We start from the raw sequence: 13,839 nt of genomic DNA, 5'->3' as shown, positions 1-13,839 counted from the left end.
GCCTAGAACACAAGGGCACTTGGTCATCTATAGCCCCAGAGCAAAGTGCCTGGGGGGGGGGGGGCTTAAGGGAAAATTCTGTTCACTCAAGGCTATAATAGTATCAGAGAAAGCTTCCCACACTCCCGTGGAAACAGAGCTGGTGATACTTTCCAGAAGCTCCACAGCACAAGGAGCCGTGGTGGGGTTGCCAATGCAACTTCACACCCAAAGCCTGGTCTAGAGAAGACAGACCTCCAAGGAGACGAGGGGACCTGCCCTGACAAGTTCCCTGCAACACTGGAAAAGCAAGCCCACGGGGCGAGCGAACCTCCAGGGCCTCCTTGGCCCAGGATCAAGGGCGATGCTTTCATTCTAGTGGCCTCTTCAGGATGAAAGAAAATTGCTGTTACCACTCATAAATGCTGAAGCAGCAACTTGACACTGACCCCGCCCAGCAATTCCAGGCAAGTTGCCAGGGCATGAGGAGGGAGGGCGCTTAACTCCTCCAACCAGCCAGAGCACTCAGGGCACCCCCCAGATCACAGTTCTTATCCCTGCTGAAGGCAGTTCTGTTTGTGTAAAACAGGGTTTCATTGACATAGCCAGGCTGGCTTCAAACTCAGAGAGATCTACCTATCTCTGCTGAGATGAATGCAAGAGCCATCACGCTTTTAACCTGAGCATTTTACTAAAGAGCCTAAGTTGGCTGAGAACTCACAAGCCTCCAGCCTCTGGATACTGAGGATGTGTGCCAGCACACCCAGCTCTGGTGAGCTCTTGCACTTTCCTGTGATTCCCCACAGCACACCCAGCTCTGGTGAGCTCTTGCACTTTCCTGTGACTCCCCACTGGTACCTGGACATCCATGGCTCCCCAGAAAGAAGTGACTAAAGCCCCACTTTCCATACACCCATCTCCAGGTGACTGTAAACAAAAGCACGAAAGCCCTCACCACAGGTCAGGGGCAGACCCCACACTCACAAACACAGCAAGTTTTAATTTCTCATCTAAACAACCCTCAAATCCAAACCAAATGACTTTCTCTAAAACTTACTGGCTCACAGGTGGTAGTTTCACTTTGCTTTGTCTCTATGTGTGTAGTGTACTGGAAGAAGGGGTGAAGGCTGTAGCTAGAGTTCTCTGCCTCAGGGGTGCTTCTTTCCTCCACCTTTCAACCCCCTAACCCTAGAGGAAAAAGGATTCAGAGAAAAGAAAGCGATCTCTGAATAAAGTCAGGGGTCAGAAAGGGGAGGGAAGTCATTGTTAGACTACTTCCTGCTGACTGGGGTGTTGAGTTCCTTGGGGCAGTCAGGATATCTAATTTCTTCTTGTTGTTTCTTCTTTTTGCACTACTACTTAACAAACCATGACCCACAGCAACCAGCAACCCACCAACTGACTCTGCCTCTCAAGGCTCTAGTATTTATATACCCTCTGAAAAGTCCCCAGAATTCCAAATGGCACAGTCACCTGCTATGGACAATCTGAAGCAGTCCATAACCCATAATTTGGATTAAAACAAAAGCATTCATATAATATTTCTGTGTGTGTGTGTTTTTTTTTAAAAGAAACCAAACTCCTGCCAGATTAAAGGTGGCACACGCCTTTAATCCAGCACTCTGGGAGGCAAAGGAAAATGGATTCTGAGTTCGAGGCCAGCCTGGTCTACAGAGTGAGTTCCAGGACAGCCAGGGCTATACAGAGAAACCCTGTCTAGGAAAAAAAAAAAATCAAACTCCAAAATTGTCACTCCAGTCAGTATGTGTTTGTCAGTGTGGGTGTATACCTGCATGCAGTGTGCAGGATAAGCACTGAATGTCACTCCTCAGTCATGCAGGTGTGCATGCATGTGTTTTACATTCTGAGACAATCTCTGGCTGAACCTTAAGTTCACAGACTCAGCCAGGTTGGCTGGTATGAGAGCTTCAGGGATCTGCCTGTTTACACACACACACATACACACATACACACACACACACACACACACACACACAGAGCACTGGGGTTACATGTGTGTGCTACTACACCCAGCTTTTACACGGGTTCTAAAGATCCAGACTTACTTCTTTTCTTTTTTTTTTATCTCCCTTGCCCACCTACATTTTTATTTTTTCTTTTTTTCTTTTTTTTTTCTTTTTCTTTTTTTGGTATTTTTCGAGACAGGGTTTCTCTGTGTAGCCCTGGCTGTCCTGGAACTCACTCTGGAGACCAGGCTGGCCTCGAACTCAGAAATCCGCCTGTCTCTGCCTCCCAGAGTGCTGGGATTACAGGCGTGCGCCACCACCGCCCGGCACACATTTTTCTAAACTTGCAAACATAAAGTAGTCTATATAGGCTGAGTGAAATAGGTCAGTAGTAGAGAGTTATCAAGTGTAAGACCCTGGATTCAATTCCCATCACCAGCCTCAGAAAGAAAAACTAATCTGCATACACAGAAATAAAGGACCTCTCCCAATGACATAGCAGAAGTCTTCTCAACCAGACCAGATATACTGAGTTTTCTCAATATATACACATTTAAAACCTAACTGTCTTCTTTAAGGGATAGGCAGTGTGCTGGGGACTAAACCCACAACCTCATTACTGAGCTACATCCTCAGGTCCCAGTCCACTTATGACTAAATGCTTCCATTTAGTATCTTAGTGTGAGAGAAGGGTCTTTTTGTAAACCACAAGCTACCACTTCCTACAGTTCCACCAGCTGGGAATGGAAAGTTCTTACAGTCCAAGAGCCCTTGCTTCAATTCCTCTGGGAGGACCTTCCTCTACACAGAGTTAGGGGGAATTGATTTGATAATATCTTGCCTATACAAAGCAATCCTGTAGCTCCCAGCTGCTTACTGAAGGTGGAGGAGACATCACCATGTCTTGGAAGAAACAGAAACCCTTCTTCCAATTGGCTAATTCTGACCGTCCTCCAGGGAACCATGCACCCTACCAGAAAACTTATACATGTACCCACAGGCACCGGCCTGACTATGTGTGCTGTTGCTAGATCCACCTGGTAAAGTCATCAATCAAAGGCCAAGCATGACTGAGAAGCAGGCTTCACGGCCTCTACCACTCTCTCCCCTCCATTAAACATGCCTGAGCCTATCATGGGTATACACGCCTAGCATACAATGTTCACAGAGTGGATAATTCATAGAGTGGATAATATTGTATTATACCACACACCAATACTATCCACAATGGAGACATAAAGGGGTGCTTGCTCCTCAAATAAAATGTCCTTCCCCGGCTAAATGTGAAATAATATAATCCTTAAAATTAACAGATTAACATAAAGGGCCGGGCAGTGGTGGTGCATGCCTTTAATCCCAGCACTTGGGAGGCAGAGGCAGGCAGATTTCTGAGTTTGAGGCCAGCCTGGTCTACAGAGTGAGTTCCAGGACAGCCAGGGCTACACAGAGAAACCCTGTCTTGAAAAACCAAAAAACCAAAACCAAAACCAAACCAAAACAAAAAAGATTAACATAAAGGGCCAGAAAGATGGCTCAGAGCATACAGCTATGTCTCCAAGCCCACAAACCTAAATCCAATTCTAGGAATAAACATGGAAGGAGAGAACTGCTTCCTCAAAGTTCTCCCCTGACCTCCTATGTAGGCCCAGACATGAATATACCCATACACATATCTGTGTATGCAAAGTAAATTTTTAAAAATGAAATAACTTAGAAAAAAAAAAAAGACAAGCTGGGCAGCGGTGGTACATGACTTTAGTACCAGCACATGGAAGGCAGAGGCAGGTGGATCTCTGTGAGTTCGAGGCCAGCCTGGTCTACAGACTAAATTCTAGAACAGCCAGGAAAACCTAGTGAGATCCTGTCTCAAAAAACACGAGAAGAAAAAAAAAACCACCAACAAAAGAGACTGGGGGTGGGGTCTCGTGTCTGTAATCCAGCACTTAGAAAACTGAGGCAGGAGGACCAGGAATTTAAAGTCAGCCTTAGCCACATAGCAATTTTGAGGTCAGTCAGCTTAAGTTACATAAAACCCTTTCAAAAACCAAACAAACATACATAAAAAGAAAATAATTTAGAGCAATAATAGGCTTTAAACTCCAGTAACGAATGATACAAAATAAAACCACCCACTAGGCAAATATGAATATCCTGGCTAAGACACCATTAGTTTAGATGGGCATAGAAACACACCTATAATCCCAACATTTAGAAAACTCAATAGACTAAGGTAGGCAGATGTCTAGCTTGAAGCCAGCCTGAGATACATTGTAAGACCCTATTTCAAAACCAAACCAAACAAAAAACAAGAGTAACAACAATTATAATAATAAAACTTGAAAAAAAAAAAAAACAAAGAGATGTATGCCATTTCTGGTTTGGAAGACTTAATTTTCAGTGAAGTTAATGTTTCCTATACTAACACATGGATTTTTTGCATACCTTATAAATATAAAATGTCAGTACAGCATCCTGTTAGTAAGGCTTGCTGGTAATGTTCAAACTGGCCTAGGTGTGGTGGTGCAGGCTTATAATGGCATAGGCCTGTAATCCCAGGTCTCAGAGGAACTGGAAGATCAGAGTTCAAAGTCACTCTTTTTTTTTGTTGTTGTTTTTTGTTTTTTGTTTTTTGGTTTTTTTGGATTTGGTTTTTTCTCGAGACAGGGTTTCTCTGTGTAGTCCTGGCTGTCCTGGAACTCACTCTGTAGACCAAGCTGGCCTCGAACTCAGAAATCCACCTGCCTCTGCCTCCCAGAGTGCTGGGATTACAGGCATGCGCCACCACCACCCAGCTTCAAAGTCACTCTTATAGAGTCACTCTATATACAGGGTTTGAGGACCCTGTCTTGGTATACAGGAGATCCTGCTTTCCTATCACCAGCACCTACCAAAAAGGTCTTATAGACAAATATAAAAACCCCTGACATCTTCACTATATTAAAACATTAACACCCCTCCCGAAGTAACACTAGAAGAAAAAAACAAGCAGTTTGCATGAAGATGTTTCTAAGGCTGGTCAGAACTTGTAGCTCAGTAGGAGAGTATTTGCCTAGTACATGCAAAGTCCTAGGTTTAATATCCAGCAGAATAAATATTTTAATTTTAATTTAAATCAAAATAGTCAGGCATTGTGTGGCAAGCCTGCAATCCCAGAACTGAGAGAGGAAGTTAAGAGGACTGAGTTCAAGGACAGCCTGAACTACACAGAAAAACCATGTCTCAAAACAAACTCCTTCACATAAATACAAATATCCAATAAAAAAAGAAAGGTTTGGGGCTGGAGAGGTGGCTCAGCGGGTAAGAGCACCGACTGCTCTTCCAAAGGTCCTGAGTTCAAATCCCAGCAACCACATGGTGGCTCACAACCATCCGTAATGAGATCTGACGCCCTCTTCTGGTGTATCTGAGGACAGCTACAGTGTACTTACATATAATAAATAAATAAATCTTAAAAAAAAAAAAAAAAAAAGAAAGGTTTGCCAGGTGGTGGTGGCGCATGCCTGTAATCCCAGCACTCTGGGAGGCAGAGGCAGGCGGATTTCTGAGTTCGAGGCCAGCCTGGTCTACAAAGTGAGTTCCAGGACAGCCAGGGCTATATAGAGAAACCCTGTCTCAAAAAAAACCCAAAATCAATCAATCAATCAATCAATCAATCAATCAATCAATAAAAAGGTTTGTAGGTATGGTGCATCCAAACAAAATGTCTTGAGTGGGTCCATTGATGGTGAATAGACACAGAAAGCACTAATCTGTCCACTGAGGTATACACATACACTCATCTCAAAGGGGACATTTGAGTAGGGTGTAGTTGCCTTGAATCCCAGCACTTGGGACACAGAGGATGGTAGAACTCTGTGTGTTTGAGGCCAGCATGTAAGTTCCAGCATATTGCAAGTTCCAAGACAGGCAAAAAAACAACAACAACAACAAAAAACCCATAATATAAAGACTCTGTCTCGAAAGAAAGAAAGAAAGAAAGAAAGAAAGAAAGAAAGAAAGAAAGAAAGAAAGAAAGAAAAGGAAAAAAGGAAAAAGAAGAAAAGAAAAGCCCCCTCAGAGCCCGTGTGGACAGAGTACTGGCCTACAGACCACAGAAGCACCAGTAAGTGGCCGGCAGGCTTGAAGACACATTATGTCTCAAACATCTCATCTAAAGGTAATAACAAAAGTCTCAAAATTTGGACCCAGCCAAGGCCATTACCACTCACCTGTTATCAATCACACATCCAAACAACCCATTTAGTGTTCAAGGGCCTCTTTAGAAACCAAAAGCATTTGCTTAGCGGGCTCGGGATGCTATCATACTTCATCTGGCCTCCCCACCAAAGTACCTGCCTGCAAGGAGTTTCAGGTCTAAGTATGAAAAAATGATGATGCTTTCAGTTTTAGAACACATGTGTTCAAGACACACACACACACACACACACACACACACACGGGGTAGAGAGGTGAGGGAGAGAGCGAGAGAAAGAGTCATCTCAGAAAAGTTGAAAACACACTCTTAAATCCAAACCTTCCAAATTCAGCAGTAGACTGAGCAATACAGATTCACCATCATTCCCAAGAAGGGACCCTCCACCCTATCCATTTCTCTGTCCTATGCTAGATCTGCCCACACAGTCGGCTAGCCTTGCATCCTAAGAAAGTCAAGGATGACCATTCATTCAAAGTCAATGTGACTCTTCTTTCTGCCTACGGAGCTGTCAGGCAGAGTTCAGACATGACAGGAAGAAGTACTCAAGAGGGGCCAGCAGTCAGTGAAAATGAGGTTCAAGCCAGCAGAGCCTGTGGAGCCCTGCTATGATCACAGCACTTGGGAAGCAGAGGCAAGAAAAAGCTCAAATTCAGGGCCAGCTTGAAGAACAAGACTGTCTCCAAAAACAAAATCTCCTTTTTCCAATACCAAAACAATACAAAAGTTCAAAGGTCATGTTGAAAGCAAGAAACAAATCTATTTAAGAGAATTTAAAAATATAAAGAGACTATACCTAACTTAAACATTTACACAGTTGCTTTCAATCGTATCAAAGCAAAAAGGCAAAAAGAAAAAAGCCAAATTCCCGACAATTAGTTGAATCCCGAGCAAGTCTAGATTGCATTTGAAATCAGTCCATTATAAATTTGTGGTGAAGATTAAATTATTTGGAAAAGGCATCAAAGTGTTACTCTCTCTTTTAAAAAGCATCAGACACAATGAATACAATGAAAACCAGGAGGGCGGGCACGCATTGCCTGCCTGCATGATGGTATCAGGGTAGCTCATCACTTGGCGAGGGCACCTCTTCCACTTAAGACAAATACGGACCTAGTGGCATCGCTTGGAATCTAGTAGCTCTGAAGGTAGGTTTCTGCCTCTTCAGTTGTGCCCAGTGAGAATGGAGAATGAACAGCTAGACAGAAGACAAATACAAGTGTGCTGGACTGGTAGGGGAAGGCCAGACGCAGAGCCCAGAGCTCCACTAGCCTGAATCTGCTGTACCCACAGCTACAGATTCAGATGTCTTAACCATGTCTTTTACTTATTCAGAATTCACCTCAACTAGGTGCCACGTGGGAAGCCACTTGAAGACTTTGATCTTTAACATGGTGAAGTAACAAGCAAAAAGGAGCCAGGCTTGGCAGTACATGCCTCCCAGAACATGCCCGAGTCCCAGGCTGGCAATGGCCAATAGGACCGAGGGTTTCTGAGGCGTAGCCCCAAAAGGAGTAAGTTCAGGTCACTTCATTTTAACAGCAAACAGTTCAAATTCCATGAGTAACAGCCACTTGTCAATTCATTTTTTTTTAAAGATTTTATTTTTAATTATGTGTAATTGTGTATGTCTGAGTGTGAGTTTGTGCACTTGAGTGCAGGGGTCCACGGAGGCAGTTGTGAGCAGTATGACATGAGTGCTGGCAAGTGAACTTAAGTTGTCTGGAAAAGCAGGAAGCGCTCTTAACTGTGGCCATACCTTCTACATTCAACTGCCAGGCCTTCTCTGTAGCTTCTAGCAATTAATTTTTGAAACATACGATGTCCTAACTCAGTGACCATCATTTGGAATTCTCCACCCAATGCCTTGACACCCTACAATCAAGTCCCTCCCGAGTCTTTGAGCTGCCACTTCTGCTCTAACAGATCAGGACAGATGAGAGCGGAACAATGTTTTCTTGAACAGTGACTCACCAGGCAGTCTGTTCATGTTAACGCCTTGCGCTGAGAGTCCAATTCCCATGTACCTTAAAAAAAACCAAACAGGGAAGGAATGAGAACAAAGCACAACACTGTGTCTGAGGAGGCCGTAATGAAGTGCATCACTTTGCATGCTACTTCTATCTCCCTTCACAAACCGTTCTTGGTAGAAGACAGAAACAGGAGAAAACAATGAGTACAGACTTCTTCAGTACACTAATGGCTCTCAGAGAAGCCTCAGCTTTTGATTTGATTTCTCTAGGCCCTACCTGTAGACAACCTTTTTGCTCTTTCTTTTCTTTTGCTCTTTTTTTTTTTTTCCTGAGACAGGGTCTTTCTATGTAGCTCTGGCTGTCCCAGAACTCACTATGTAGACCAGGCTGGCCTCAAGATCTACCTACCTACCTCTAACTCCTCAGTGTTGGGATTAAAGGTGAGCACCATTACGCCTGGCTGGCCTTTCGATTTCTATTGGAAGCAACTTAGTATCTTTGCAACTAAAGAAAAAGGAGGGCTCAGAAGATGACTCAGCAGGTAAAGGATCTTGCCACCAAACCTGAAACGTGAATTCTACCTCTGGGACCCATAAAGTAAAAAGAAAATACTGACCCTTAAAAATCTTTGATTTCCACATCTGTATGTGATATATGTGTGTATACATAAGCACACAAAATAAACAAATACATGCAATTTAAAATGTTTCCTTAAAAAAAAGAGAAATGAGATAGGGTATGTGACCATGATAACTGATAATGTGTACTGAAGTCACAGCTTCCAGTCCTCCAGCAAATTCCACCCAGGGCAGGAGAATCCATTCCTTACACCTAAGAGCACAGGGCAATGCATGGTCACACTTGCTCGTTAGCAAGAAGCAGCACACCAAACAAGTATAGCCAGGCTCGTCACGAACCCTGACACAGCTTCCTCTCAGGATTCTACACACACACACACACACACACACACACACACACACACACACACACACACACTGTTGAGGTGGAAAAGCTTGAGCTTCTGAAACCACCCCCATACCCACATTTACCCCAAGTACCTAAGCAAGGTTTGCAAGGAAAGGTGGGGCCCTTCCTCTGGCAACTTCCAAGTCTTAGTGGCACTTGTAAGAAGAGGTAAACCAAAAAAGGAAATCTCTTTTTCTGTCTAAGTGGGTGTGGTATATAAGAAAATGGTGGGGGGGGGGGAGTAGGTGGTGGTGGCAGTGGCAGCAGCAGCAGCAGCAGCAGCAGCAGCAGCAGGGGCGGTGCACACCTTTAATCCCAGCACTTGGGGAGGCAGAGGCAGGCAGATTTCTGAATTCTTAGCCAGCCTGGTCTACAGAGTGAGTTCCAGGACAGCCAGAGCTATACAGAGAAACCTTGTCTCGGGGGTAACTCCTCAAGAACTTAAAAGAATCAAGTCATCATTTTTTAAAGTAAAAGAGTAGAAGCCAATGTAAATGATCTGATTCAGAGCAAACACAAGCATGAACTAAACAGGCAGCTGAATCCTTAAAACACCATCCAAAGAGGCTGAGGTGTAACTTTACAACTGCCTATCAATGTCGATGTACTTAATGCCATTGAATTATACACCTGCTTCCTAATAATCACAGGGCCCTATACCATAGTGACCCCGCAATCCTCATCATGTGCAGGTATCAAGAAAAGACATAGACTAGCACAGAGCACTAATTAATTCAGCCCACAGTGCTTAAAGGAGAGGCGGTCAGGAAGAAGAAAAGGTCCAGCAATTTTTAGAGGGGTATCCATTGCTTAGAGAAAACTTGGCTTCCTTATTTTAATTCCTTATTTTAATTTGGGACAGAGAGTTAGATCCTTTGAGGTAAAAGACATGGCCCAATACACATCTGGAGGCTAAACCAAATGCTCAGCCCTTCCAAGAAACACATATACTTACTGCCAGAAAGGGCCGGCTTCTAGGACCATCAGGAGCTGCTGTGTGAGCCCACTGGCAGAATTCCCATTAGATTAGAACCAGCACATTTCCCCAGAAAAACAGCAGCCTAAATAATCAGCTTCCTGGCTTTATGTGGTAGAGGATGCCAAGAGCTGGTCTCCATTCCCTGGATGCCTTTGCTGACCAGACAGTAAACAGCTCCACTGGCCTATCCAACTGCACAAGTACAGCATAGACAGGGGTCCCTAGCTTGGACGGCAGCCACCCATTCTGTGCTACTGGGAGGCATCGGAGCCTGAGTCCTGTAACACAACTGGCAGAAGAGTTCCCAGAAACTAAGGTAAGAGCATGTGCTTGAAACCCATTTGCTCCTTGGATGACCCTTGATGCTTGAAGCGAGTGCCAAGATGATAATCAAAGATCCCCCAGGAAAAGTTGTTTGGCTATCAGCCAAAAGTTCTGGTTCTGGTTCTACAATGTTCCATGATGAGTGACATCCATGCTCGAAACACAAGTTGCTTTTAGGGGGTAATGGGCATAGCTCAATAGTACAGCACTTGTTTAATATGTTCAAAGCCTAGGGTTTGATCTCTAGCACTATATAAAAAAATCCAAACATGAATAAGTTATTTGTTCCTTCCTACAGGAGAAGTCTCTTCTATCTTCAGTGGCATCCATCATCATATTCCTATTGGTTCTGTGTTCCTCAGGAGGAATGGCATTTCCTAGATAATGACCCAAGAGCATAAACTACCACCTAAACTTCAAAATCTGATGGGATGAGTTAACTGCAGAGCAGCCAGGGGAAGCTGATACCCATTCACATTGGGCGCCATGCCAACTCTGGGTGTCAGTGACACAGAGAGCAGCTCCACAGGAGCCCAACCAGCAGCCCCAGCTAGTCAGGGTCCAGGGAGACCAGCCCCAACTCTTCAAACACTAGACAACACTAAGTCTTCTCCAAAGAGAGGGCATTTGAAGCTACAAGAAGCCATAGGTTCTCGGGCTACATGTGGCAGAGCATCTGGACCAGGACTAGGTATCTGGAATCAAGCCCCAGGCACTGAATAAAACAAGAAGAAGCTGTTGTTTCCCAGATGGGTGTAATGGCGCATAACTGTAATTCCCAGCAGCAATTGGTAGAAGAGGTAGATAGGCACAAGTTGAGCCTGGACTGCAAAGCAAATCACCTAGGACTACATAGAGATCTTGTCTCAATTTTCTGGTCAAAATAGATGTGGCTCCCATCTCCTAGTGAGTTTTCAGGCATCAAAAGACTATCATCCAACTAGCCTAAGATAAGGAAAGGAAGAGCCAGAGGGACCCTTCAGATATACTCAAAATGCTGAGCTACACAGTCTTTGGTTTTGTTTTCTGCAATACTGGGAATCTATCCCAGACAATGGCTGTACTGCTAGTCTACAGAACAAGTTCTAGGACAGCCAAGGCTACACAGAGAAACCATATCTCAAAAGGCAAACAAGCAAGCAACAACAACAAAAGATAATGATAATAATAACAAGCCAGATGATCGCATACACCTTTAATCTCAGCACTGAGTAGGCAGAGACAGGCAGACCAGCCTAGCACTTGTTCATCGACTTGAACACTTAATCTTAAAATGTCAATACCAGGACTGGAGAGATGGCTCTCAGTGGTTAAGAGCATCTGTTGTTCTTGCAGAGGACCTGGGTTCAATTCCCAACACCCACATGGCAGCTCACAACCATCTATAACTCCATTTCTCCATGATCTGATGCCTCTTCTTACCTCCTCAGGCACATATGACACACTTATATTCACTTGGGCACATACACACAAAATTAAATAAATGTTTAAAAAAAAAAGACAATGCCAAGACTTCCCAAAGTGCATTAATCTTTTTTTTTTCAGAAATAAAAAAAATCTATGTGGAATCTCAAGTGGCAGGAAGTAGCCAAAATAACCTTCAAAAAGTAAAAACAGGTCAGGCAGTCGTGGTGCATGCCTTTAATCCTAGCACTTGGACGGCAGAGGCAGGGGTTTTTCTGAGTTCATGGCCAGTCTGGTAGTCTATAGAGTGAGTTCCAGGACAGACAGGGCTATACAGAGAAACCCTGTCTTTGGGGGGAGGGGGGGGTAAACAAAAGGTAATAAAGCGGGGCATGGTGGCGCACACCTGTAATCCCAGCACTTGGGAGGCAGAGGCAGGCAGATTTCTGAGTTCAAGGCCAGCCTGGTCTACAGAGTGAGTTCCAGGACAGCCAGGGCTACACAGAGAAACCCTGTCTCAAAAAAACAAACAAACAAACAAAAGGTAAAAACAGTTGGAGGATTCATATCTCCTGATTTCAAACTTACTACAGTAAAGCTAGATTAATCAAAATAGTATAGGACTAAAACACAAAAATAAAAATTAAAAAAACAACCCAATATAAGCCTAGCAAACAACAGACACAAAGACCAACAAAATAAAATGGAAATAGGGAGCCTAGAAATAAACCCTCATCTATAAAGTTAGTTGATTACAACCACTCAGTACTTCTAGAGACCCTGAGGTCTCAGTCATGCCTTCCACAGACATGAGCACAGTGCTGGGTGCACAGGCCAGGCTCCGACACTCAGTCCCACCAGCAGCAAGTCAAGAGACTTGAACCAGAGAGCCAGAGTGCACCAACGTGAGGCGAGGATTCCCTGAGGATGTGAGAGCTTAGCTAACCTGGTAAAGGAGGTGAGAGGCACTAAAAAGAGTCTGCACTGTGTAGAAGCAACAGAATGTGCAAAGGCAGAGACAAGAAAGCAGACGTGGGGTACAGGAACTGAGAGACTTCTGTGTGGCTGAGTTGTAGGCTGGGCAGACAAAAGAACCACAGCAGGACAGGACGGGAAACGGGGGAGGGCGGCACACACAGCCTACATGCTAACTTAAGGAGTTTGAACTTCACAAGAGGTCAATAGGAAGCCACAGAAGAGGTGTAGGAAGGCTACAACTGATCAAATAGGAGGCACAGACTGTAGAAGAAAACCCAGACACTATCAAAGTCATCCTAATAAGTAATAGGGATAAAAAGACATGTAAAAGCCAACCATTCTTTAGAACATAGTGAATGTATGAGGTAGGGAGAGGCTCGAAAAGCCGGAGACATGGACCAGCACAACTAATTACCACAGCAAGGCCAACTGAGAATCACTTGGAAATTCTGAAGCCAAAGCACTCAGCCAGAGGCTTGAGTTGCCAACCTCCAACTGTTCTCACCCTGACAATGACCCTGGGCACAATCCCTGAACGAGAAACATACAGGACATTCTCAGATTCAAATCTCATCTCTGCTCTCAAGTTCACCATGGGTCCCTGGGCAAGTCCCTTGGCCTCTTGGGGCCTGCATCATCAGCTGTTATCTTGAACCCAGAGGCCCTAGTGCAGCAGCTCGCCGGAACTAATGAAGGAGCACCTAGGCTGCTGCTCAGGGAAAGCAGATGGTAGATGACTGTGTACATGATGACCCGCTCTTCTAGTAGGTCACATAGGCTCCTCCAGTAGGAGAATCTGATAAAGCAGGCATTCTCAAAGGCCTAAACTTGGGACATCTAAAAACAAATGTGTGTTTATTTTAGGAATACCAAGGAGAAAGGACATGAACATTTGCTTCCTTGTTGGTAATAGGCCAGACTATGCTAAGAACACTGCCAGATACTGGCTGATTTAACACAGCCTGGGAGGAAGGGAGACAGCAAAAGTCCCCACTCCCACAAGAGGTGACAGAACGGATCCAACATTTGTCTTCCCAATACCTCATTTGTTCATATGGTTCTCTTCTCAGGCATCAA

General features: G+C 44.4%; 1 protein-coding gene across 2 annotated transcripts in view; it reads right to left on the bottom strand.

Annotated features, from left to right (window-relative positions):
- Positions 1 to 13,839, bottom strand: part of Ranbp10 (RAN binding protein 10) — a 58,177-nt gene that overhangs the window by 29,955 nt on the left and 14,383 nt on the right. For both annotated transcript variants that reach the window (XM_052167257.1, XM_052167258.1), the window contains exon 3: positions 8,113 to 8,165. In XM_052167257.1, coding sequence (XP_052023217.1) covers positions 8,113 to 8,165 — 53 coding nt within the window. The remainder of the gene's footprint in view (positions 1 to 8,112; positions 8,166 to 13,839) is intronic.

The sequence above is a fragment of the Apodemus sylvaticus genome, chromosome 21 (assembly GCF_947179515.1).
Source record: "Apodemus sylvaticus chromosome 21, mApoSyl1.1, whole genome shotgun sequence".
Taxonomy (NCBI): domain Eukaryota; kingdom Metazoa; phylum Chordata; class Mammalia; order Rodentia; family Muridae; genus Apodemus; species Apodemus sylvaticus.
Note: the sequence above shows the minus strand (reverse complement) of the source record. Positions and strands in the feature narration are given on the sequence as shown.